Source organism: Ascaphus truei, chromosome 17, assembly GCF_040206685.1.
Source record: "Ascaphus truei isolate aAscTru1 chromosome 17, aAscTru1.hap1, whole genome shotgun sequence".
NCBI classification, from domain to species: Eukaryota; Metazoa; Chordata; class Amphibia; order Anura; family Ascaphidae; genus Ascaphus; species Ascaphus truei.
In genome coordinates, this window is record NC_134499.1 from 9,825,965 (window position 1) to 9,851,719 (window position 25,755).

At 53.7% G+C, this 25,755-nt stretch overlaps 1 protein-coding gene across 3 annotated transcripts in view; it reads right to left on the bottom strand.

Annotated features, from left to right (window-relative positions):
* L3MBTL2 (L3MBTL histone methyl-lysine binding protein 2) overlaps nt 1–1,588 on the bottom strand; it is a 46,455-nt gene extending 44,867 nt beyond the window's left edge. For all 3 annotated transcript variants that reach the window (XM_075573872.1, XM_075573871.1, XM_075573873.1), the window contains exons 1-2: nt 1,456–1,588; nt 234–474 (exon numbers count right to left, since the gene is read on the bottom strand). In XM_075573872.1, coding sequence (XP_075429987.1) covers nt 234–474; nt 1,456–1,482 — 268 coding nt within the window. In that variant the 5' untranslated portion in view covers nt 1,483–1,588. The remainder of the gene's footprint in view (nt 1–233; nt 475–1,455) is intronic.
* Nucleotides 1,589–25,755: the final 24,167 nt, after the last annotated feature.

Sequence of the window (25,755 nt, forward strand, 5' to 3'; positions counted from 1 at the left end):
CCAATAGAAAGTCGCCACATCATGACACCTCTTCCAATCTGTGACAGCGGCGGCCATGTTGTTCTGATTAACTGAGCAAAATAGTGAATCTCTCTTGGACCCAGGGTTCCCAAAACCTGACAGTAGAATGGATAAACTCGGGGGGGACCCGCCGATAGAGATTAGGGGGGGGGGGATACTCAGAAACAAAGGAGGCTGGAGAGAAAGTTGGCGCTAGAGAAACACATAGGTACCTGGCTCGGAACCAGTTTCATCCAAGACCTTCACAGCGCTGGACGTAGGTTGACGTGGGGATGGTAACACCTCCGTCTCCTCCTCATCGAAGCTGGAATCTCCGAGGCCGGAGCTGCTATCGCTCAGGGCGCTACTGTTGTTATAACCCCTGTAACTGTCGTAGCCGCTAAAAAGGTCAAAGTTATCATCCTGCTCCTCTTCATCCACGGAGAGGTCTTCAGGGGGTGGAGAGGGGCCGGACTGAGGAAAGAGTGGGGTATAAAGACGGGTGGTCTCTTAGGGTGAGATTCCAGATTTGGGGGTCATACAGGAGATGACTAGCACGTTATCTTCCCGAGGGGCCACCAACACACCCCATAACTAAACTGCAATATATTAAAAAGCCTTCAGCGATATAACAATTCTACTAGCATTTTGAATGGTTGAATTACAGAGACTTAAACATCCAAGGATAGAAATGTGTGAGATTTGGGGGTTTGGACCAAAAACATGTAACTTTAACGGAAAAGCGCAGATTTGTGTCAGCGAGACAACATTGAAGACGCACATGCTAAATATCAGTGACAGGGACCCCAAATCAGTGAGACTCACAGAAAATCAGTGGGTGTTCACACACACACACACACATAAATAGGTACAGAGGATGATTACGATTATTTTTATTTGCATGGCACCAACATATTCCGCAGAGCAGTATAATGTGGGAGGGAGGCCAATAACATTGTATGCCAGATTATATATACATATATGTCAAGACAAACAGAATAGAAAGGAGGTCCCTGCCCCATAGAGCTGACCATCTACAAGGTGCCATCAAGGAAGTGGGAGCCAAACAGAAAATGAGAGGATAAAACGATTTCAGGGAGCAGCTGAGATGTGCGCTGATAAGAGAGCCGCAGGGGTGGGAATTGCTGTAGTGGTATCACTACTTGGGGGGGGGGGAGAGTTAATCATAAACGTGGATTTATAAAATGAGATCTACCTCACACACTCAGCTCCCTTTCTGTTATACAGCATAAATATATCATCAGCCTTTGAATAATGGTTTCTACAGAGCTGTGTGATATGAGGAAGCACAGTACTAGTATTACCACCAGTACTAGTATTACCACCAGTACTAGTATTACCACCAGTACTAGTATTACCACCAGTACTAGTATTATGTTTTTAGGCCCTCACTGATAGATATGCAAAAGGTCATACTCCATTCCCTTAGCTCACCTCTCCAGTTGCCTCCTCTTCTTCCATAGCTCCGGGGGTAGGGAATCCTAAACCCCAGAGCTAAGCACACACTGTTATTCTGATACACCCATGTGCTTCCTGTCTGAGGGGGACGTGAAGCACACACCGCCATTTTGGATTAGGGCAAAGAAGAGGTTACATTTCTTAAACCCAGGTCCCTCGTAAAGGTTGCCCACATCAAACATGGCCGACGATTGTTTCCTGTTTTTGTGACGTATCCAAGCATTCGAGTCCCCGTGTTGTCTCATTGGTCACCAGTGCCAACCAATCGCAGCGCAAGAGGGGACGCGGCTTTAGCCGCGCAGCCTCATGGGAGTTGTAGTTCTGAAGCGCTAGATTCCTTTATATAATAATAATAATAATAATTGAGACGCTCCTGCTTGAAACCCATTTAGTAAGAGTTAAGGCACCTACCCAAATCTCTGCTGGTGAGTGGCTGGTCATTAAAAAGGCAACAGTGGAATAAAGAGACACAAAGGGGATTTGGTACCTCTGTGGTGCTTATAAACAGAGATGTTTATGTACATTAATGGTGCTATATAAATAAAGACAATACAGAGACAAAAGGGTGATCATACAAAATCAGCAAGCGCTGCGGTCCCAGTGATTGCGTAACGTAGCAAACAAAAGCTCTGGGGAAACATCCATGTGTTAAAGAAATAGGAAGCAGGCACTGTATAATAACACGCAGGGGCGCTTATGGGCGGTAATATTTCAGCTAGACACAAGTTGGCGCTAATGGGCCGCTTGCTGGAAATGTAGGGACAACTAAACTAAAGAAAGTAACCCCTGCTGTGGGCACTCTGCCCCCTGCTCTGGGCACTCTGCCCCCCTGTCGTGAGCACTTTGCCCCCTGCTGTGGGCACTCTGCCCCCCTGCTGTGGGCACTCTGCCCCCCTGCTGTGGGCATTCTGCCCCCCTGCTGTGGGCACTCTGCCCCCTTGCTGTGGGCACTCTGCCCCCTGCTGTGGGCACTCTGCCCCCCTGCTGTGGGCACTCTGCCCCCCTGCTGTGGGCATTCTGCCCCCCTGCTGTGGGCACTCTGCCCCCCTGCTCTGGGCACTCTGCCCCCCTGTCGTGAGCACTTTGCCCCCTGCTGTGGGCACTCTGCCCCCCTGCTGTGGGCATTCTGCCCCCCTGCTGTGGGCACTCTGCCCCCCTGCTGTGGGCACTCTGCCCCCCTGCTGTGGGCACTCTGCCCCCTCTCGTGGACACTCTGCTCCCCTGCTGTGGGCACTCTGCCCCCCTGTCGTGGGCACTCTGCCCCCCTGTCGTGGGCACTCTGCCCCCCTGTCGTGGGCACTTTGCCCCCTGCTGTGGGCACTCTGCCCCCTCTCGTGGACACTCTGCTCCCCTGCTGTGGGCACTCTGCCCCCCTGTCGTGGGCACTCTGCCCCCCTGTCGTGGGCACTCTGCCCCCCTGTCGTGGGCACTTTGCCCCCTGCTGTGAGCACTCTGCCCCCCTGTCGTGGGCACTTTGCCCCCTGCTGTGGGCACTCTGCCCCCCTGTCATGGGCACTCTGCCCCCCTGCTGTGGGCACTCTGCCCCCCTGTCGTGGGCACTTTGCCCCCTGCTGTGGGCACTCTGCCCCCCTGTCGTGGGCACTCTGCCCCCCTGCTGTGGGCACTCTGCCCCCCTGTCGTGGGCACTCTGCCCCCCTGCCGTGGGCACTCTGCCCCCCTGCTGTGGGCACTCTGCCCCCCTGCTGTGGGCACTCTGCCCCCCTGTCGTGGGCACTCTGCCCCCCTGCTGTGGGCACTCTGCCCCCCTGCTGTGGGCACTCTGCCCCCCTGCTGTGGGCACTCTGCCCCCCTGTCGTGGGCACTCTGCCCCCCTGCTGTGGGCACTCTGCCCCCCTGCTGTGGGCACTCTGCCCCCCTGCTGTGGGCACTCTGCCCCCCTGCTGTGGACACTCTGCCCCACTGCTGTGGGCACTCTGCCCCCCTGTCGTGGGCACTTTGCCCCCTGCTGTGGGCACTCTGCCCCCCTGTCGTGGGCACTCTGCCCCCCTGCTGTGGGCACTCTGCCCCCCTGTCGTGGGCACTTTGCCCCCTGCTGTGGGCACTCTGCCCCCCTGTCGTGGGCACTCTGCCCCCCTGCTGTGGGCACTCTGCCCCCCTGTCGTGGGCACTCTGCCCCCCTGTCGTGGGCACTCTGCCCCCCTGTCGTGGGCACTCTGCCCCCCTGCTGTGGGCACTCTGCCCCCCTGCTGTGGGCACTCTGCCCCCCTGTCGTGGGCACTCTGCCCCCCTGCTGTGGGCACTCTGCCCCCCTGCTGTGGGCACTCTGCCCCCCTGCTGTGGGCACTCTGCCCCCCTGTCGTGGGCACTCTGCCCCCCTGCTGTGGGCACTCTGCCCCCCTGCTGTGGGCACTCTGCCCCCCTGCTGTGGGCACTCTGCCCCCCTGCTGTGGACACTCTGCCCCCCTGCTGTGGGCACTCTGCCCCCCTGTCGTGGGCACTCTGCCCCCCTGCTGTGGGCACTCTGCCCCCCTGCTGTGGGCACTCTGCCCCCCTGCTGTGGGCACTCTGCCCCCCTGCTGTGGGCACTTTGCCCCCCTGCTGTGGGCACTTTGCCCCCCTGCTGTGGACACTCTGCCCCCCTGCTGTGGGCACTCTGCCCCCCTGCTGTGGGCACTTTGCCCCCCTGCTGTGGACACTCTGCCCCCTTGCTGTGGGCACTCTGCCCCCCTGCTGTGGGCCCTCTGCCCCCCTGCTGTGGGCACTCTGCCCCCCTGCTGTGGACACTCTGCCCCCCTGCTGTGGACACTCTGCCCCCCGGCTGTGGGCACTCTGCCCCCCCTGCTGTGGGCACTCTGCCCCCCCTGCTGTGGGCACTTTGCCCCCCTGCTGTGGGCACTCTGCCCCCCTGCTGTGGGCACTCTGCCCGCCCCCCTGCTGTGGGCACTCTGCCCCCCCTGCTGTGGGCACTTTGCCCCCCTGCTGTGGGCACTCTGCCCCCCTGCTGTGGGCACTCTGCCCCCCTGCTGTGGGCACTCTGCCCCCCTGCTGTGGACACTCTGCCCCCCTGCTGTGGGCACTCTGCCCCCCTGCTTCGGGCACTCTGCCCCCCTGCTGTGGGCACTCTGCCCCCCTGCTTCGGGCACTCTGCCCCCCTGCTGTGGGCACTCTGCCCCCCTGCTTCGGGCACTCTGCCCCCCTGCTGTGGGCACTCTGCCCCCCTGCTTCGGGCACTCTGCCCCCCTGCTGTGGGCACTCTGCCCCCCTGCTGTGGGCACTCTGCTCCCCTGCTGTGGGCACTCTGCCCCCCTGCTGTGGGCACTCTGCTCCCCTGCTGTGGGCACTCTGCCCCCCTGCTGTGGGCACTCTGCCCCCCTGCTGTGGACACTCTGCCCCCCTGCTGTGGGCACTCTGCCCCCCTGCTGTGGGCACTCTGCCCCCTGCTGGATGGGAATTGATCATAATTAAAAAAAAACTTTATTGCAAAATCCTTAAAATAAACGATATTAAAATCGAAAATCAACGCAGAGTAGATCCCAGTGTCAGCACTACGGTAAATTCTGGGATCTATTAAATAGAAGGGGAATCTGGGCTACAATAAAGTCTGGAGACCCTTTGTCAAATGTGCAAGAACCAATGATATCCCTAATACCATGCATAGGGGGGAAGGTAATAACGGGGTGCACGTGCACCTATGTATCTTTACCCTACTGAGTTATAATCACCCCTGAAAATTAAGGTAATTTATGTAGTATTCAGTGTTCTCCTAGAGAAAGGCTATTGAGCCTAATAGTATTATAGGCATATAATGAAACCAGTGCAGACTATGTTGGAGCTGTAAACACCCTATATAAATTGTAATCATAGGTGTGGTCAAAATCTGACCAACAGAGAAGTTTAAATGTATTGTACTTGGCACCTTCTTAAACCTTGATGAGATACATAAAATCACAGTAGATGATAAACAGTGACCGAGAGAAAATGAGTACAATACAATTATTGCTGGATTAATTAGATCTTATATATAGTTAGGGATCAGTATCCTTTACTGATATATATATATATATATATATATATATATATATATATATATATATATATATATATATATATATATATATATATATATATATATATATATATATATATATATATATATATATATATACACAGTACCTATAGTATCTAGAGTAACAGAACAAAATAGGTGAGTATACACTTGGACGGTAGAATTCAGGTGATTGTTAAAGATATTTAAATCATAGGGACAACTCCCCCACTCACAGAGAATACAGAGTAACCAGAATAAATCCCTTCAATAGTCTTAACATACAGTAGGGGGAGTAGAGGTTATGGCAATTGAAATAGTGACTTGTTGACTTAGATCAGCTGATTGGAACAGAAATACCAAATGATCAGAGCAACCAATCAAGGTAGCTGATGATCATAAGAGGTTAATAAACCCGTCACTATACTGTACCTGCTGTAAATATCTAATGATAACAGAATGATAAACCCTTTATATTTATACTATTAGCTTTTTCCCTGAGACTCATAAATTGCCAACTTGTATCACAACAAGTGATGTATTTGCAATGTTTGTATCGATATTGAATCAATCTCGGTTGCAAACTACATAAAGTTGTTGCCTGCTCAGTAGTACAATATGCAGGTTACACATTCCCCCTATAACACTGGGTGCGGGCATACACGCTGTGACGTGCACGATGCAGGAAACCGCCGGCGGATCAGAGGTGCCCTAATGTGGCTACTAGGAAACCCTGCCTGTGCACGTGAATCCGCGTGCCGTGCCGACGCGCCCGTCTCGCGTAGGCAAACGCTTAGGCCGCGTCCTTCGTCGGCGAGACCGCGTGGAGGAGCGCGTGCATGGCGCGATCACAATGCCTTAATGCAATGATCGGGGCCACAGATCATGCATGTGCGCGCGCGCGCCAGCGCGGTGGGGCGTGCGGTGCGAAGCAAAATCAGATCAATTTGATTCGGCGACGGACGGGTCACGTGAGCTGTTCGCCCAATGAGGGTGAACCAGCTCCCTGATGTCACAGCCACGCCCCCCCGACACGCCCTCCCTGTCGCGTCTACCCAGGCCACAAATCGCTGCAGGTAATGCACGGGTGCTGTCGCATGCACGGTCGCGTGCGCTCACATGGACCCAGCCCTGGGGGCAGTTCGCCGATGGTCCGGTCCGGACATAAAAAGGCTGCATCAATTAGCCATTGCGGAGTAGTTAACCCCTTGTTTACCGCTCTTTTATAATAGTTTTGCTACTATAGCCTCGTTCTAAGAACCTTGTTTTCACCAGTGTTGCCGGCTGCTCACATTCTGCCGTACTGGCACCGTTTGTTTTCGGCCGTACGGATTGTCCCACAGGTATCCCCTGTATTTGAGCTGTAGGATGGTGGCGATCCGCTTGGAGGATACTGCTGGTTTCCGGTAGATGGTAGTATCTCGATGTCCATCAACTCCCCTAGAGATCACTAGATCAAGGAAACAGATCTTGGTCATAGTGTATGTCAAGTGATCCATTTGTGATCTATGCGCAAGGGGTGTATATATCTCTATTTGTGTGCTAACACTGCCACACTCCTTGCAGTAACACCTTTTGACATTGATGCAACCAGGGTATATACAGATTACCTTTGATTTAACCTGAAAGTTCTGGTTTACTTGTCTCTATATCCTGCCTACTAATACCTTTTAATGAATATTATTTGGGCCCACAGGGTCCTTATACTCTGACTGTGATTGGTATTTATAAACCTCGTCCCCTTTTCCCATGAGGGGGATTGTTTTAATATAAATCACATTACTGCTAACCCCATCATATCTCTATATAATTTGGGAGACTATGTTATTTCCTCTTTTTCCTCCCATCCTTCTCTAATTTTCCCCTTGCTGGGTATTTATTAAACATTGTGCAAATTCTCCAGCACAGAATTTCTAATTACTATTATCCAGCAGATGTTGTATTTTATACAGTGAAGGAGAAGTGTATTCCATCTTCAAACACTAGGGGATTCCCTGGATTCCTAGAGGAATAGGTATTGATACTGTTATCTATATCTAACACTGATGAGGTTCACAAGGGGTTAATTACTCCATAATAACTAATTGAGGCAGCCTTTTTAAGTCCCTACCGGACCATCGGGACCCCCCCCCCCCCCATAGCCTCGATAAAGCGTTTGCATACGCGAAACGCACGCGTCGGCACGTCACGTAGATTCACATGCACGAGCAGTGTTTCCTCCTATCCGCATTAGGCCTCAATTATACCAAGAGCTGCAGGGCGGCAGCGCTATCCTGTGACGTCACCCTGCGCTGCCGCTGCATCTTGGTAATACCGGGGAGACAGAGCCGAGGAGGCTTGGAAGTGTGACGGAGGCGTGGCCGTGAGTGGTTCGCCCTCATTGGCTGAACTGCCCACATGACACGGCCGTCGCCAGAGGAAAACAAATTTGGAAGTCTCTACCCCAGCCTGCCGCTTTGCAGTACCGCGCGCCGCGACCGTCGCCAGTGGTGTGAGCAATTTACATTTATTTATGATAGTTGTTTTGGCGTCGCCGGCAATTTTTGGTATAATCACGACCTTTGGGCGCCTCTGATCCGCCGGCGGTTCCCTGCATCGTGCAATTCTCAGTGTGTATGCCCGCAGGCAGAGCCCAGTGTTAGGCCGAGTCCATGGAGCAGGCGCGCCTGAGCGCAAGGCCCCGCGCGCGCCTGTCAGATGAGTGATCTGTGAACTACAGGTCCTCGCGACCGGGAGGCGTGTTGCAGGTGTGACCGATGACGTCACAGAGCTGGTTCGACCTCATTGGGCGAACCGCCACATGACCCACCGGTATTACCTCTCTGGGTGTGTATGTGAGAGTTGGGATGGAGTTCACACGCTCTGATTCGCTACCGTACCATGTGAGGCCGGCCATCTTTCTTTTCATGACGTCATCTTAAAGGCAATTGAAGCTCAGCCATTCTGATTGGCTGGCATCATTGCCTTTAAATGACGTCATCAAAATGAAATTCCCCCCCCCCAAATCACATGGTTTTCACAGCCCAATCAGGGCCGTGGGAACCGTATGACGAAAATGTGACATCATAGGCCTATAAAAGCCTATGTCGTCTCATTTTGAAGGCAGACGCCGCGGAGGAAGAACCTCCGGAAGAAAAAGAAAACCAGGGCGTGGCCGAAGAAGAGAAGACGACCCCGGAAGAGAGCGGAAGATACAAGAAAGAAGAATACAGATGAAGATGGATTACAAATAGAAGACCCGTGGATTGTTTTGGTTTATTATTTTAAGGTTTATTATTTTATGGGTTCCTGTGCGTGGATTGGTTTGAGAGTAAGCTCTTCAACGGGAGTCGGTGAGTGGGTCAAGTAATGGTAAGTGAACAAAAGAAATGTATTTTTTGTTAAATTTGTACATGTTTCTTTTTTTTTTTACATGTGTTTTTTTTTAATTTATTTGAAGATCATTTCTTGCCACTGTATGTATGTCTAGATCGATATATACATAAAGGGTAAGAAATGATTTTGTTGGAAAAGCTTGTTTTGCATTATCTACTATATATTTCTGAAAGTGTCCTATGTGTCGTTGTCTGTACAGGCATACCCCGGTTTAAGTACACTCACTTTAAGTACACTCGCGAGTAAGTACATCTCGCTCAATATGCAAACGGCAGCTCACGCATGCGCCAGTAAGCACGTCCTGAACAGCAATACCGGCTCCCTACCTGTACCGAAGGTGTGCACAAGCGGGGAGACTATAGAGCCTGTTACAAATGCCTTATTTACATCAGTTATGCACGTATATGACGATTGCAGTACAGTACATGCATCAATAAGTGGGGAAAAGGTAGTGCTTCACTTTAAGTACATTTTCGCTTTACATACATGCTCCGGTCCCATTGCGTACGTTAATGTGGGGTATGCCTGTATGTGTCTCCCTGTGTCCCTCCCTGTGTCCCTAGCGGCAATCAGATTGGACCTTGGGCCAGGCCAATGAGATTGCTCCCTTGGCCCGCCCGCCCCCGCACACCTCTCATTGGCCTGAGGCGGACACACACACACACACACACACCACACACACAACACACACTCTGCGCGGCGCTCATCGGGACCCGCGCGCACCTCCTCCTCTCCCCGGGTCTCCCGCTTTCCCGCGCATTTTCCCCCTTCCCCCCCCCGGCACCGCTACAGTCAGCGGGTGAGCGGAGCGAGCGCCCGGTACACAGCGGGGGACTCTCACCACCCATAGGCCACTCCCTCACCCGGCGCTCTCCCTCACCCCCCACCCGCTCACACACCCCCCACACCCCCCACACACACACAGAGCATGCGGCTCTCCCCTCACACAGGCCGCTCCCAGTCCCCGCGGGCGCTCCTCCGGCCGTCTCCGCCTCTCCCCGCGAGAGGCACAGCACCTCCTCACCGGAGCGTCTCAGCCTCGCCGCGGAGGAGCCCGAGGAGGAGGAGGGCGGCCGGGACCCGGAGGAACAGGAGGGCGGCCGTGTGCAAGGTGAGTACATGCAGGGGAATGGGTTATTTACCATGTCCCTGACTCCCCCTGCCCTTTGCCCCCCTTGCCCTCCCTCCCCCTGCCCTTTGCCCCCCTGCCCTCCCTCCCCCTGCCCTTTTCCCCCCCTGCCCTCCCTCCCCCTGCCCTTTGCCCCCCCTGCCCTCCCTCCCAATGCCCTTTGCCCCCTGCCCTCCCGCCCCCTGCCCTCCCTCCCCCTGCCCTTGCCCCCTGCCCTCCCTCCCCCTGCCCTTTGCCCCCAGCCCTTTGACCCCTGCCCTTTGACCCCTGCCCTCCCTGCCCTTTGCCCCCTGCCCTCCCTCCCCTGCCCTTTGCCCCCTGCCCTTTGCCCCCTGTCCTCCCTCCCCCTGCTCTTTGCCCCCTGCCCTTTGCCCCCTGCCCTTTGCCACCCTGCCCTCCCTCCCCCTGCCTTTTTCCCCCCTGCCCTCCCTCCCCCTGCCCTTTTCCCCTCTGCCCTCCCTCCCCCTGCCCTTTTCCCCTTTGCCCCCCTGCCCTTTGCCCCTCTGCCCTTTGCCACCCTGCCCTTTGCCCCCCTGCCCTTTGGCCTCTTGCCCCCTCCCTCCCTGCCCTCTTGCCCCCCTCCCTGCCCTCTTGCCCCCCTCCCTCCCCTCTTGCCCCCCTGCCCTTTGCCCCCCTCCCTCCCTGCCCTCTTGCCCCCCTGCCCTCTTGCCCCCCTGCCCTTTGCCCCCCTCCCTCACTCCCTGCCCCCCTCCCTCCCTGCCCTCTTCCCCTCCCGCCCCTCCCTGCCCTTAGCCCCCCTGCCCCTCCCTGCCCTTTGGCCCCCCGCCCCTCCATGCCCTTTGGCCCCCCCGCCCCTCCCTGCCCTTTGGCCCCCCCGCCCCTCCCTGCCCTTTGGCCCCCCCACCCCTCCCTGCCCTTTGGCCCCCCCACCCCTTCCTGCCCTTTGGCCCCCCCGGCCCCTCCCTGCCCTTTGCCCCCCCCCGCCCCTCCCTGCCCTTTGCCCCCCCTGCCACTCCCTGCCCTTTGCCCCCCTCCCTGCCCTTTGCCCCCCCTGCCCCTCCTTGCCCTTTGCCCCCCCCACCCCTCCCTGCCCTTTGCCCCCCTGCCCCTCCCTGCCCTTTGCCCCCCCCGCCCCTCCCTGCCCTTTGCCCCCCCGCCCCTCCCTGCCCTTTGCCCCCACGCCCCTCCCTGCCCTTTGCCCCCCCTCCCCTCCCTGCCCTTTGCCCCCCCGCCCCTCCCTGCCCTTTGCCCCCCCGCCCCTCCCTGCCCTTTGCCCCTCCCCGCCCCTCCCTGCCCTTTGCCCCCCCCGCCCCCTCCCTGCCCTTTGCCCCCCTGCCCTTTGCCCTCCCCGCCCCTTGGCCCCCCCCCGCCCTTCCACGCCCCTCCCCCCTGCCCTTCCACGCCCGGGCAACGCCGGGTATATCAGCTAGTTTAAAATGATTGTGGCTATGATGCTATGCATAAATGTGTGTGTAATGTGTTTTCGAATTAGATAGATGTCATTTTTGGTCTTGTATGGTGTACTTTAGGTCATAGTGAGGCTTGCTTTTGTATATTGTATTTTTTGGTGTACTTATATTTTGACTGATGGTAACTTGTTCTGTTTAACAATTGCAATAGTTAATTGTGTAATTGATATGGATGGTATTTTAATTGTTTTGGAATGTGATTAATGAATGCTAATTGATTTATGGTGACTTGCTTGGATTTAATAGTATACTTGTTTGTATTTAATGGTATTTTGCTTGGAATATTGTATTGTTAACATTGATTTGAAGAGTGTACATGGTGCATAGATTGTATGCATCATGTATACAATGTAAATGCAATGTTTTGATTGGCATTTGATGCTTAAGATTGGAAGACGACATTTGATTTGTTTAGGAAATAGGATTTTATTTGACTGTTGATGATATGGAGAAGTGGTATTTTTATTAGAGCATGTTTATGATAACCCTTACACATTTATTTGTATATTGGTTCATCATGTGTGTGTATATATATATAGAGAGAGAGAGTTGCATGATGAAGCCACTGTATAAATGAATGGGTGACGGGTGGGTATCGGGCAAGGGTGGCTTAACCCCTTAATTACCTTTGCGGTTATTATCCGATACGGTGATTAAGGGGTTAATTGATCGCAGAATGTAATTGCTATGTATTGGCTATTTATTTTGTTGGCAACGGAGGACAAGGATGTTGCTGGCGAGGGGGCTTCTTATTGATGAGGTCAGTAGAACTTTATTTATGTTATTATGCTAGTTAATATGTTTAATAATGGTCAGATAATCTATTATCCATATCTGGATAATAGTTATTTTGCACATTATTGTACTGTATGTGTGGGGGGGGGGGGGGAATTGATGTATTTAATGTATAGGTCAGGTTTATTTTTTTAACATACAGGGTTTGTTCCTTTTGGTTTGCAAGAGACCTCTGAAGACCACCTGCGGTATCCTCGGGCTTCTCACGGGTATCAGGCTGCGTGGTCCACGGGGGACACCTGCGGGGAAGAACCGGTGGCCACACATCTGTGGGGGCACCGCGGACCCGTAGGGACCACCTGTGGGTCCCCAGACCCCCGTGGGAACCACCCGAGGCTCCTCAGACACCTGTGGGTCTGACCTGGGGCCCCCAGATATCCATGGGCCTACCGTGGGGACCCAATTGTGGCCCACGGTGACCCGCAGAGACCACCTGGTGGGCCATGGCACCTGGCGGGACCCACCAATAGGCCTCCAGAACCTGTGTGAAACATGTTGCTGGTAACCTGTAGGTCTGTGAGGTGACCCGTCAGGCCCACCAGGGACTCACGTGGGCCTGGGGTATGAACCCTGTATGTCAAAGAATAAATCATGTATTTATGGGGGGGGCACAGGGGGTGAGTTATGTATTTAATAAATAGAATGATGTTTATTTGGGGCAGTGTATTGTTTTCATTGTGGGTACTGGTGGTGGGGGAAGGGGGTATTGGCCCCAAGGGTATGTGGGTAGGCCTCCCTGCTGGGTAGTGGGTGAGGGTGGTTAGGCCTCACGGGGTGGGGGGTTAGTGGGGGAGGGTATGTAGGCCTCCCGAGTGGTGGGTGAGGGTGGGTTAACCCCTTAATGACTTTAGCGGTTAATAACCGCTATGGTGATTAAGGGGTTAGGGGACATTACAATGGCTGTTTTCATTCTTGTTCATGTTTTGCAGCATCGGAGGGGGCATGGACGGTGATGAAGATGAGGATGGCCTTCATGGTGTCAACCGGACATGGGTGAGTACTATATGTATTTATTGTATTGATTGTTCTTTATGTATTTTAAATACACAAGGGGTGTATGTTGTTTATTGCAATGTTTATTGGGGGCAATTGTCCCCAATAAACATGCTATTATGCCTTAACCCCTTCTTTGCCTTAGCGGCTATCAGCTATGGTAATGAAGCAGCATTAATGTATTTTAATAATATTGTGCGGGGGCAGGGGGTCCCCTGAGCTGAACCGCATTGATTTGTGGCTCAGGGACCCCCTGCTTCCTGAGTTACGTGCTGCAGACACATCTCGGCAGGGGACGGCTTATCAGCAACTTCTTGCCAGGCAGCCTGTCTAGCCACCGGTTACTCGCCATTATTTCAAATGGTGGTGGCGCATTCATTCACCAGGGATTCGGCCCTTCTTGCATACAGCGAGGTTAACACGCCAAAAACATGGCGAATTCAAACCCTGGCGAATGCAATTTTCCGCTGCTTACTGCATAGACCCCCAAGAGTCTAGATTAAGATTAGCCAACTCCAGTCCTCATGGGCCACCAACAGGTTTTAAGGATATCCCTGCATCAGCACAGTCGTTGACTGAGCCACTGGTTGAGCCACCTGTGCTGAAGCTTGGATATCCTTAAAACCTGTTGGTGGCCCTTGAGGACTGGAGTTGGCCGCTCTTGATCTAGATCTCTTCCTACCAACATCCGGTCAATAAACCCCCCTCAGCACTCGACTATCACACAGCCGCGGTGAGCAACTCCACTCAACAATACATGTCTCTAGTGGGTCAAACTTGTGACGATGCTCGTCTCTGATCAGGAAGCTGGTCTGCAGAGCTGAGGTAGGGATGCCAATTAACCGACCAGAGCCCAGAGGCAGGGTAGTTTTAGAGTATCCGTGGTCAGTACGCAGGCAAAGGGTCAGGGCAGGCGGCAGTGGTGCAGAATCCAGACGACAGGCAAAAGGTCAGGGCAGGCGGAAGGCAGCGAGGTCGGGGTCACGATCCGGGGTTAGCAACAGGAATTCCAAATGAACAGGGAATCCACAGCAACAGGCTGGCCTCTGGAACAGGGAAACCATAGGGATAGGCAAGCCACAGCAACAGGCTGGCCTCTGGAACAGGGAAGCCACACGGATCCTCAGGAACGGGGAAGGCTCAGGAACGGGGAAGGCTCAGGAACTACTGTAGTAAGGCTCCGTGTTGCCAGGAACACAGGGGAAAGTATACAATGCTCAGGCCGGGGCTGGAAGTCACTGGCTGCTATTTAAGCCCTTGAACAGGTGCAGCCAATAGAACAGGCTGCCAGTGATCAAAATGTCCACAGCAGCCAGGTAAGGGCGGGTACCAGCCAAAGTCTGGACTGGAACCCCTACAAAACTCTGTGCCAACGGTCATTCCTACGTCACCCCCAATGTCTGTGTGTCCTGTTTTACTAGTGTTTGCAGTCAACTTAAAGGAGTAATTGATGCGTTTTTGTGTTTTTTAAATTATTATTTTTTTTTTAACACAGTGAGAAGCAGGGGGGTCTCTGGAGCTGAACCCCATAAATCTCAGCTCCAGGGACCCCCTACTTCCCGAGATACAGACCTCCGAAGGGGGCCCCGGTATATCGGCAAACTTTAAAGCTCCCGCGGACCAATAGGAAACCGCACCGGATGACATCACGGATTCCTATTGGGCCGCAGGGCGCCGGAGCTTTGAAAAGCGGCCATTACGTGATCTCTGGTAGCCAAGTGGAGCGGCTACCGGCACCTCATATGGAGGTCAGTTTCTCTAAAATCAGGGGCTCCCCGGAGCTGAAATTAATGGGGTTCCGCTCCGGAGACCCCCTGCTTCAATCCTGTGCTAATAAAAATTGCCCGGCTTACATAGCCGCTTTAATATAATCTCTTTCACGCGTTCTCCCTGTCACTATCTATGCAATGTAACCCGTGGCTGGCCACACAAGCACGTACACAGGGAACAGGGGCCGCCCGGGCAGGGACCCTCGCAACAGCTTGAAACCAAATACAAAACAAAATGGAGGTGCTACAATCAGGGAACAATAAGGATACACAAACTAAAAGGGGAAGATACCCCCACTAATTGAGCCAGCTGTGCTGAAGTAGGGATATCCTGAAAACCTGGCCTGTTTGCGGCCCTCAAGTTGGAGTTGTGCAGGCCTTATATAACATACTGTATCGAATAGCATCTATAGGGTAGTAAGTAAACGACGCAAACAAACGGGTATTACTTAAAGGGTTAATGCCCAGAGGAGACCTTCATAAAGCCTTCTTAATTGCGAGCGAATATTTAAAATTGGTATGGCTTAATCAGGCCGCACCACTACCTCTGTATATAGAAATCAGTATTTGTGGTTTAGCGAGGAAACGCCGGTATCAAGTTACAGTAACAAGTTATCTGCTAGTATTAATACTATTCAGTTACTAGGTTGCCAGTGCCTGTTATATGTTGGTAGTACAATGGGACATGCATATGTCAGACTCGTTGGCTGTTTCTTAAGTATCCGAGAGCCACTTCACATGGGCGGTAAGCAAAAGAGCCTATCTCTATTGCAATAGATATTGTAGTACAGTATAGATCTACACCTACGGAGTATTCGTATACCTCTGGGTGCTTTAATAATGGCGCGTAACACCCGGAGTAAATGTCCCTTTAATTAAGATTGGTATTATTGCGGTTACACTGTTAACCACATATGAATACTGCTTTGTGGGAAATGAGGTAACAAAAGTACTTTCTACGTCAGTGTAAATATATATATTGCTGAAATGAATGGGGATCAGCTCCGGAGACCCTGCTTCAATCCTGTGCAGCGCTCTGACCTTGGTAACCAGGAAGACACGGAGACTCGCAGCCGGGTAAGGAATTTTAACTCATCGAGGGCGGGAGTGGGGGGGGGGTGAGATAGGAGGATGTTGGGGGATGAGAGGATCAAAAGGAGGCGAGGGAAAGAGAATGGGGAGGAGTGGGAGAGGGGGAGGATCGTGTCAGGCCGGAGCAAGTCCAACCATCATACAAAAGATTCAAATATTTGGGGGGGGGGGGTGTTTGGGGGTGGGGGGTTGCACGGCTGAAAGTTTGCCTAGGGTGCCAAATACCCATGCACTGGCCCAGGCTGTGGGCACTCAGTCTGTACTGGCCCAAGGTCTGTCTCTGCTTTGGGTTATTTACCTTCAGTAGGTAGGGTGCCAGAGTGTATTCTCTCTGTAGGCTGTGGTAGGTCTCCAGCTTCTTTGAGCGTTGGATATCATTTTCCCACATAGTCGCATACTGCTTCTTCATTTCGCTGGCGATTGAGTTGATTTGTTTTTTCGGCAGGTTGTTAATCTGTGTGGGGTTTTGTTCTGGGAGTGAGAGGACAAGTTGTTTGATGGCACAGGGTTTAGTGAGGAGGTCCTGACTTCTCGTCGCTCTGTAGCAGTAAGACTGATGGCTGGTGTTTAGGTGAGCCCAGAATGTCAGTGCTCTCTTGTTTAAACCCACTACGAGTGGGTTTTAACCGTGTCAACTTTGTATCGCCCAGCCGAGCTTATCTCAGGACAAAGTGGACAATGATACAGTGGTGCTATAGATAGATAGATAGATAGATAGATAGATAGATAGATAGATAGATAGATAGGTCTATTTATCTATAGTATCTATCTGTATTTTGTCTTATTCTCTATTCCTCAGATCTTCCTCTTTCACTCTTTCCATTCTCTCACGTTCACTCTTCCTTTCTATCTCTTTCGATATCTCTTTGTTTCTCTTTCGCTCTCTGACTATCTCACTTTCACTTTCTCTTTTACTCCTTCTGTCTCTTTCACTCTCTCATTTCTCCTGCACTCTTTCTTTCTCTCGTCATTTCTCCCTTTCCGTCCCCTGTGACTCCCTGTTCTCTCCCCGCTCGGTCCGTTAGCCGCTTTCTCAAATGTGCTTATTTAGTTGTTTTTGGTTAAGCCAATCGCACCGTTAAATTCTTTACAAACAGGTTGTTTTCTGACCAGTGACGTGGAAAGGTTTAAGTGATGAACTTAAAAACATATGAGATTCATATCCACACAGTGTCGCTAAATATGAACTACCTGAAGCAGCAATCTTTTATATCAGATTTATATCCTTCTCTCCCCACCTTTAAGACCAACCTAAAACTCACCTCTTAAATGAAGCACCCCAATAACTCAGACTCATGGACAGACACAGTAACTACTACCAGGGCCGCTGACAGATTTCTCGGGGCCCAGGACTAAAGTTACTTCCGGGGACCCCCTCCCCCCTGTGTCGGCAGTATCGTGATCCCCCCCATTTCACACCTCACGAGCCCCCCCATTTCACACCTCGCAAGCCCCCTCTATTTCCCACACCCTCTTCCCATGTATTTCTCTCCCCTCCATCTCACTCTCTCGTCCTCAATCGCCCCCTCTCACTCTCCCCCCGCCTCATATGTATTTTGCTCCCCTGCGTCTCCCTGTCTCTCCCTCTTTTCCTCACTCCCTCCCTCCCTCAATCCCTCTCTCCTCTCACTCGCCCCCACCTTCCGTCAATTACCCCACTCTCACTCAATCCCCCCCCCATAAAATACATATTAAAAAGACCTCCGCTCCCCCAATACATATTAAAAAGACCTCCGCTCCCCCCCCCAATACATAATAAAATACCCACTCCCCCCCAATACATATTATAATCCACCCACTCCATACATATATATATATATATACTAAAACCCCAGAGTGTATATATATATATATATTATATATATACACTAGCTGGTATACCCGGCGTTGCCCGGGCGTGGAAGGGCAGGGGGTATGGAGTGGAAGGGCGAGGGGGGGGAGGGCCATGGAAGGGCGGAGGGGGGGGGAGGGGCGTGGAAGGGCGGGGAGGGCAAAGGGCAGGGGGGCAAAGGGCAGGGAGGGGCAGGGGGCAAAGGGCAGGGAGGGGCGGGGGGGCCAAAGGGCAGGGGGGGCAAAGGGCAGGGAGGGGTGGGGGGGGACAAAGGGCAGGGAGGGGTGGGGGGGGGACAAAGGGCAGGGAGGGGTGGGGGGGACAAAGGGCAGGGAGGGGTGGGGGGGGGAAAAGGGCAGGGAGGGGTGGGGGGGGGGACAAAGGGCAGGGAGGGGTGGGGGGGACAAAGGGCAGGGAGGGGTGGGGGGGGGAAAAGGGCAGGGAGGGGTGGGGGGGGACAAAGGGCAGGGAGGGGTGGGGGGGGACAAAGGGCAGGGAGGGGTGGGGGGGGGGACAAAGGGCAGGGAGGGGCGGGGGGGGGAAAGGGCAGGGAGGGGCGGGGGTGGGGGCAAAGGGCAGGGAGGGGCGGGTGGGGGGGGCAAAGGGCAGGGAGGGGCGGGGGGGGCAAAGGGCACAGAAGGGTGGGTGGGGGGGGCAAAGGGCAGGGAGTTAAAGGGCAGGGAGGGGTGGGTGGGGGGGGGGCAAAGGGCAGGGAGGGGTGGGTGGGGGGGGCAAAGGGCAGGGAGGGGTGGGTGGGGGGGGGCAAAGGGCAGGGAGGGGTGGGTGGGGGGGGGCAAAGGGCAGGGAAGGGTGGGGGGGGCAAAGGGCAGGGAGGGGCGGGTGGAGGGGCAAAGGGCAGGGAGGGGCGGGTGGGGGGGCAAAGGGCAGGGAGGGCCGGGTGGGGGGGGGGGAATTGCAGGGGGAGGGAGGGCAGGGGCAAAGGGCAGGGGGAGGGAGGGCAAAGGGCAGGGGAAGGGAGGGCAGGGGGCAAAGGGAGGGGGGGCAAAGGGCAGGGGGAGGGGGGCAAAGGGCAGGGGGCAAAGGCCAGGGGGAGGGAGGGCAGGGGGGGCAGGGGGGCAGGGGGCAAAGGGCATTGGGAGGGAGGGCAGGGGGAAAAGGGCATTGGAAGGGAGGGCAGGGGGCAAAGGGCATTGGGAGGGAGGGCAGGGGGCAAAGGGCAGGGGGAGGGAGGGCAGGGGGGGCAAAGGGCAGGGGGAGGGAGGGCAGGGGGGCAAAGGGCAGGGGGAGGGAGGGCAGGGGGGCAAATGGCAGGGGGAGGGAGGGCAGGGGGGCAAAGGGCAGGGGGAGGGAGGGCAGGGGGGGGGCAAAGGGCAGATGGAGGTAGGGCAGGGGGGGGCAAAGGGCAGGGGAGGGAGGGCAGGGGGGCAAAGGGCAGGGGGGGAAAAGGGCAGGGGGCAGTTGGGCAAAGGGCAGGGTGAGTCAGGGACGCGTTAAATAACCCATTCCCCTGCGTGTACTCACCTTGCACACGGCCGCGCTCCTCTTCCTCTGGGTCCCGGCCGCCCTCCTCCTCCACATCGAGCTCCTCCGCGGCGAGGCTGAGACGCTCCGGTGAGGAGGTGCTGGGCCTCTCGCGGGGAGAGGCGGAGACAGCCGGAGGAGCGCCCGCGGGGACGGGTAGCGGCTTGTGTGAGGGGAGAGCCGCATGCTCTGTGTGGGGGGGGGTGAGGGAGAGCGCCCGGTGAGGGAGAGCCGCGTGCTCTGTGTGTGTGTGTGGGGGGGGGGGGTGAGGGAGAGTGCCGGGTGAGGGAGAGCCGCGTGCTCTTTGTGTGGGGGGGGGGGAGGGGGTGAGGGAGAGCGCCGGGTGAGGGGAGAGCCGCGTGCTCTGTGTGTGGGGGGGGGGGGGGGTGAGGGAGAGCGCCAGGTGAGGGGAGAGCCGCGTGCTCTGTGTGTGTGTGGGGGGGGGGTGAGGGAGAGCGCCGGGTGAGGGGAGAGCCACGTGCTCTGTGTGTGTGGGGGGGGGGGGGTGAGGGAGAGCGCCGGGTGAGGGGAGAGCCATGTGCTCTGTGTGTGTGTGTGGGGGGGGGGGGTGAGGGAGAGCGCCGGGTGAGGGGAGAGCCGCTGCTCTGTGTGTGTGGGGGGGGGGGGGGGGTGAGGGAGAGCGCCGGGTGAGGGAGTGGCCTATGGGTGCTGAGAGCCGTGGGGAGGTGAGAGTCCCCCGCTGTGTCCCGGGCGCTCGCTCCGCTCCCCCGCTGACTGTAGCGGCGCCGGAGGGGAGGGGGGGGGGAGGAAAAAGCGCGGGAAACCCGGGGAGAGGAGGAGGTGCGCGGGGTCACGATGAGCGCTGTGTGTGTGTGTGTGTGTGTGTGTGTGTGTGTGTGTTTTTTTTGGACCTTTGGCCCGTCACTCCGCCTCAGGCCAATGAGAGGTGTGGGGGGCGGGCCAAGGGGGTGGTGTGAGTGTGTGAGGCCAATGAGAGGTGTGCGGGGGCGGGCGGCCCAAGGGACCAATGAGATTGCCGCTAGGGACACAGGCCATGCAGACAAACATACAGTGCTTTCACAAATATATAGTAGATAAAAGAATTACCTTGGGGATGATCTCAGGTCGGGCCCGGAGGCTGCGGGTGGCCCGACCGGCGCTGCAAGCTGGGCCCAACCTCTGGCCAGGCCCGGCTCTACATCAGCTGCCTGCAGGCCTCTCCCTCACTGTGTCCCACGTGATTCCGCCGTCGGTGCGCACCGGGCCTCCCTCTCATGCCGACGCACAACGGAAGCCAGCTTACTTCCGGCGCGCTGACGTCAGAGAGGGCCGTCGCGTGGAAGCTCGGGACACAGTGGGGGAGGGGTCTGTAGGCAGCTAATGTAGAGCCCGGGCCCGTCCGCGACTGGCAGCCAGGCCTAGCCATAGGTCGGGCCCAACTTGCAGCGGTCGGGCCCCCCCCGCAGCCTCCGGGTCCGGCACACCTCTTCCTTCTGTCCCCACTTGTCGGCGGCCCTGACTACTACCAACCATTGTGCCCAAGCACTACCACCTACTGCACTTATTCCCTCTCCTGCTGTCCTGTAACTCTCCCAACATGCCACTTAGATTGTAAGTGGGATTTCCTATTGTCTGATCTTGTTTGGTGCACTTATTGTATTATAATTCCCTGCACTGTATGGTCTCCCTGAGCACACTGAGTATGGTCTCCCTGAGCACACTGAGTATGGTCTCCCTGAGCACACTGAGTATGGTCTCCCTGAGCACACTGAGTACACTGTGGGTGCTATATAAAAAAAGTTACACATACATATTCCTACATTGTGGAACCCAACTGATAAACTCTTAACATGTAAAAAAAAAAAAAAAAAAGCAATATACACCCCATTCAAATGAGGGTGATGACAGGTGCTTTGTGGTGTAGCATCGCTTAGTAGATATGGTGCCGAGTCTTGTGCAGCCAGTATACGTGCTTGGCTGTGAACAATAGAGGCGTTGCCAAAAAGTGACCTCATCCCTCTAGGAAATCCATGCAAGGGTGAGTTGTAATATTCCAGGTAACCACAAGATGGCGCCTTTGGTCTACTCTACATACTGGAAACGCTGGGTCGCAGTTATAACACGATTCAGAGCAGTCAGTCTGGCTGATTGTTATCAGCGTCTCATACACTTTAATGGAGTCTCGCTGAGAAATATCAGCACTTCTCACATAAAACTCCGTTGTCACCCCGTTGTCACCCCAAAGCGTCACTGCTGTCGGTTCTTGGAGGTTAACCTCTCTGTGATGTGCAGTAGTCGAAGTCTCTTTGGCTGGGGCCATGGTACCGCAGACCGCGCGGAGGCGTCCGCACGCTGAGCGATCAGATTGCCTTAAGGCAGTGAGCGCGTCCATGCGGCGTGCGGGCGGGAGGGGGCGCGCGTGGCACTAGAAATCAGTTGAAACTGCTTTCTTGGCACGACAGGCCGGTCACCCCTAGGCACGCGCCCTACGGTGCGGCTCCACTGGCCACAAAAGGCACGCTGGTGACGTCACGGCCGCGCAGGCCTCCACACCGGCGAAGGCCCCAGCCTTAAAAGGCCAATGCAAGCAGCTTCAACAAATCTTTTTTTTTTTAATACAGGCAGCCTGTGATTTTGTCATTTTTTTAAACCCATATGTATGTGTAAACCGGTATTACTTCTCTGGGCGTGTATGTGTATACCGGTATTACCTCTCTGGGCGTGTATGTGTATACCGGTATTACCTCTCTGGGCGTGTATGTGTATACCGGTATTACCTCTCTGGGCGTGTATGTGTATACCGGTATTACCTCTCTGGGCGTGTATGTGTATACCGGTATTACTTCTCTGGGCGTGTATGTGTATACCGGTATTACTTCTCTGGGTGTGTATGTGTATACCGGTATTACTTCTCTGGGCGTGTATGTGTATACCGGTATTACTTCTCTGGGCGTGTATGTGTATACCGGTATTACTTCTCTGGGCGTGTATGTGTATACCGGTATTACTTCTCTGGGCGTGTATGTGTATACCGGTATTACCTCTCTGGGCGTGTATGTGTATACCGGTATTACTTCTCTGGGCGTGTATGTGTATACCGGTATTACCTCTCTGGGCGTGTATGTGTATACCGGTATTACCTCTCTGGGCGTGTATGTGTATACCGGTATTACCTCTCTGGGCGTGTATGTGTATACCGGTATTACTTCTCTGGGCGTGTATGTGTATACCGGTATTACTTCTCTGGGTGTGTATGTGTATACCGGTATTACTTCTCTGGGCGTGTATGTGTATACCGGTATTACTTCTCTGGGCGTGTATGTGTATACCGGTATTACTTCTCTGGGCGTGTATGTGTATACCGGTATTACTTCTCTGGGCGTGTATGTGTATACCGGTATTACTTCTCTGGGCGTGTATGTGTATACCGGTATTACTTCTCTGGGCGTGTATGTGTATACCGGTATTACTTCTCTGGGCGTGTATGTGTATACCGGTATTACTTCTCTGGGCGTGTATGTGTATACCGGTATTACCTCTCTGGGCGTGTATGTGTATACCGGTATTACCTCTCTGGGCGTGTATGTGTATACCGATATTACCTCTCTGGGCGTGTATGTGTATACCGGTATTACTTCTCTGGGCGTGTATGTGTATACCGGTATTACCTCTCTGGGCGTGTATGTGTATACCGGTATTACCTCTCTGGGCGTGTATGTGTATACCGGTATTACTTCTCTGGGCGTGTATGTGTATACCGGTATTACTTCTCTGGGCGTGTATGTGTATACCGGTATTACTTCTCTGGGCGTGTATGTGTATACCGGTATTACTTCTCTGGGCGTGTATGTGTATACCGGTATTACCTCTCTGGGCGTGTATGTGTATACCGGTATTACCTCTCTGGGCGTGTATGTGTATACCGATATTACCTCTCTGGGCGTGTATGTGTATACCGGTATTACTTCTCTGGGCGTGTATGTGTATACCGGTATTACCTCTCTGGGCGTGTATGTGTATACCGGTATTACCTCTCTGGGCGTGTATGTGTATACCGGTATTACTTCTCTGGGCGTGTATGTGTATACCGGTATTACTTCTCTGGGCGTGTATGTGTATACCGGTATTACCTCTCTGGGCGTGTATGTGTATACCGGTATTACTTCTCTGGGCGTGTATGTGTATACCGGTATTACCTCTCTGGGCGTGTATGTGTATATACCGGTATTACCTCTCTGGGCGTGTATGTGTATACCGGTATTACCTCTCTGGGCATGTATGTGTATACCGGTATTACCTCTCTGGGCGTGTATGTGTATACCGGTATTACCTCTCTGGGTGTGTATGTGTATACCGGTATTACCTCTCTGGGCGTGTATGTGTATACCGGTATTACCTCTCTGGGCGTGTATGTGTATACCGGTATTACCTCTCTGGGCGTGTATGTGTATACCGGTATTACATCTCTGGGTGTGTATGTGTATGAGGTATTACCTCTCTGGGCGTGTATGTGTGTACCGGTATTACCTCTCTGGGCGTGTATGTGTATACCGGTATTACCTCTCTGGGTGTGTATGTGTATATCGGTATTACCTCTCTGGGCGTGTACGTGTATACCTGTATTACCTCTCTGGGCGTGTATGTGTATACCGGTATTACCTCTCTGGGCGTGTATGTGTATATCGGTATTACCTCTCTGGGTGTGTATGTGTATACCGGTATTACCTCTCTGAGCGTGTATGTATATACCGGTATTACCTCTCTGGGCGTGTATGTGTATACCGGTATTACCTCTCTGGGCGTGTGTGTGTATACCGGTATTACCTCTCTGGGTGTGTATGTGTGTACCAGTATTACCTCTCTGGGCGTGTATGTGTATACCGATATTACCTCTCTGGGTATGTGTATACCTGTATTACCTCTCTGGGTATGTGTATACCGGTATTACCTCTCTGGACGTGTATGTGTATACCGGTATTACCTCTCTGGGGGTGTATGTGTATATACCGGTATTACCTCTCTGGGCGTGTATGTGTATACCGGTATTACCTCTCTGGGCGTGTATGTGTATACCGGTATTACCTCTCTGGGCGTGTATGTATGTACCGGTATTACCTCTCTGGGCGTGTATGTGTGTACCGGTATTACCTCTCTGGACGTGTATGTGTATACCGGTATTACCTCTCTGGACGTGTATGTGTAAACCGGTATTACCTCTGTGGACATGTATGTGTATACCGGTATTACCTCTCTGGGCGTGTATGTGTATACCGGTATTACCTCTCTGGGCGTGTATGTGTATACCGGTATTACCTCTCTGGGCGTGTATGTGTATACCGGTATTACCTCTCTGGGCGTGTATGTGTATACCGGTATTACCTCTCTGGGCGTGTATGTGTATACCGGTATTACCTCTCTGGGCGTGTATGTGTATACCGGTATTACCTCTCTGGGCGTGTATGTGTATACCGGTATTACCTCTCTAGGCGTGTATGTGTATACCGGTATTACCTCTGTGGACGTGTATGTGTATACCGGTATTACCTCTCTGGGCGTGTATGTGTATACCGGTATTACCTCTCTGGGCGTGTATGTGTATACCGGTATTACCTCTCTGGGCGGGTATGTGTATACCGGTATTACCTCTCTGGGCGGGTATGTGTATACCGGTATTACCTCTCTGGGCGTGTATGTGTATACCGGTATTACCTCTCTGGGCGTGTATGTGTATACCGGTATTACCTCTCTGGGCGTGTATGTGTATACCGGTATTACCTCTCTGGGCGTGTATGTGTATACCGGTATTACCTCTCTGGTCGTGTATGTGTATACCGGTATTACCTCTCTGGGCGTGTATGTGTATACCGGTATTACCTCTCTGGGCGTGTATGTGTATACCGGTATTACCTCTCTGGGCGTGTATGTATATACCGGTATTACCTCTCTGGACATGTATGTGTATACCGGTATTACCTCTCTGGGCGTGTATGTGTAAACCGGTATACCTCTCTGGGCGTGTATGTGTATACCGGTATTACCTCTCTGGGCGTGTATGTGTATACCTGTATTACCTCTCTGGGCGTGTATGTGTATACCGATATTACCTCTCTGGGTATGTGTATACCTGTATTACCTCTCTGGGTATGTGTATACCGGTATTACCTCTCTGGGTATGTGTATACCTGTATTACCTCTCTGGGTGTGTATGTGTATACCTGTATTACCTCTCTGGGCGTGTATGTGTATACCGGTATTACCTCTCTGGGCATGTATGTGTATACCTGTATTACCTCTCTGGGTATGTGTATACCGGTATTACCTCTCTGGGTATGTGTATACCGGTATTACCTCTCTGGGTATGTGTATACCGGTATTACCTCTCTGGGTATGTGTATACCTGTATTACCTCTCTG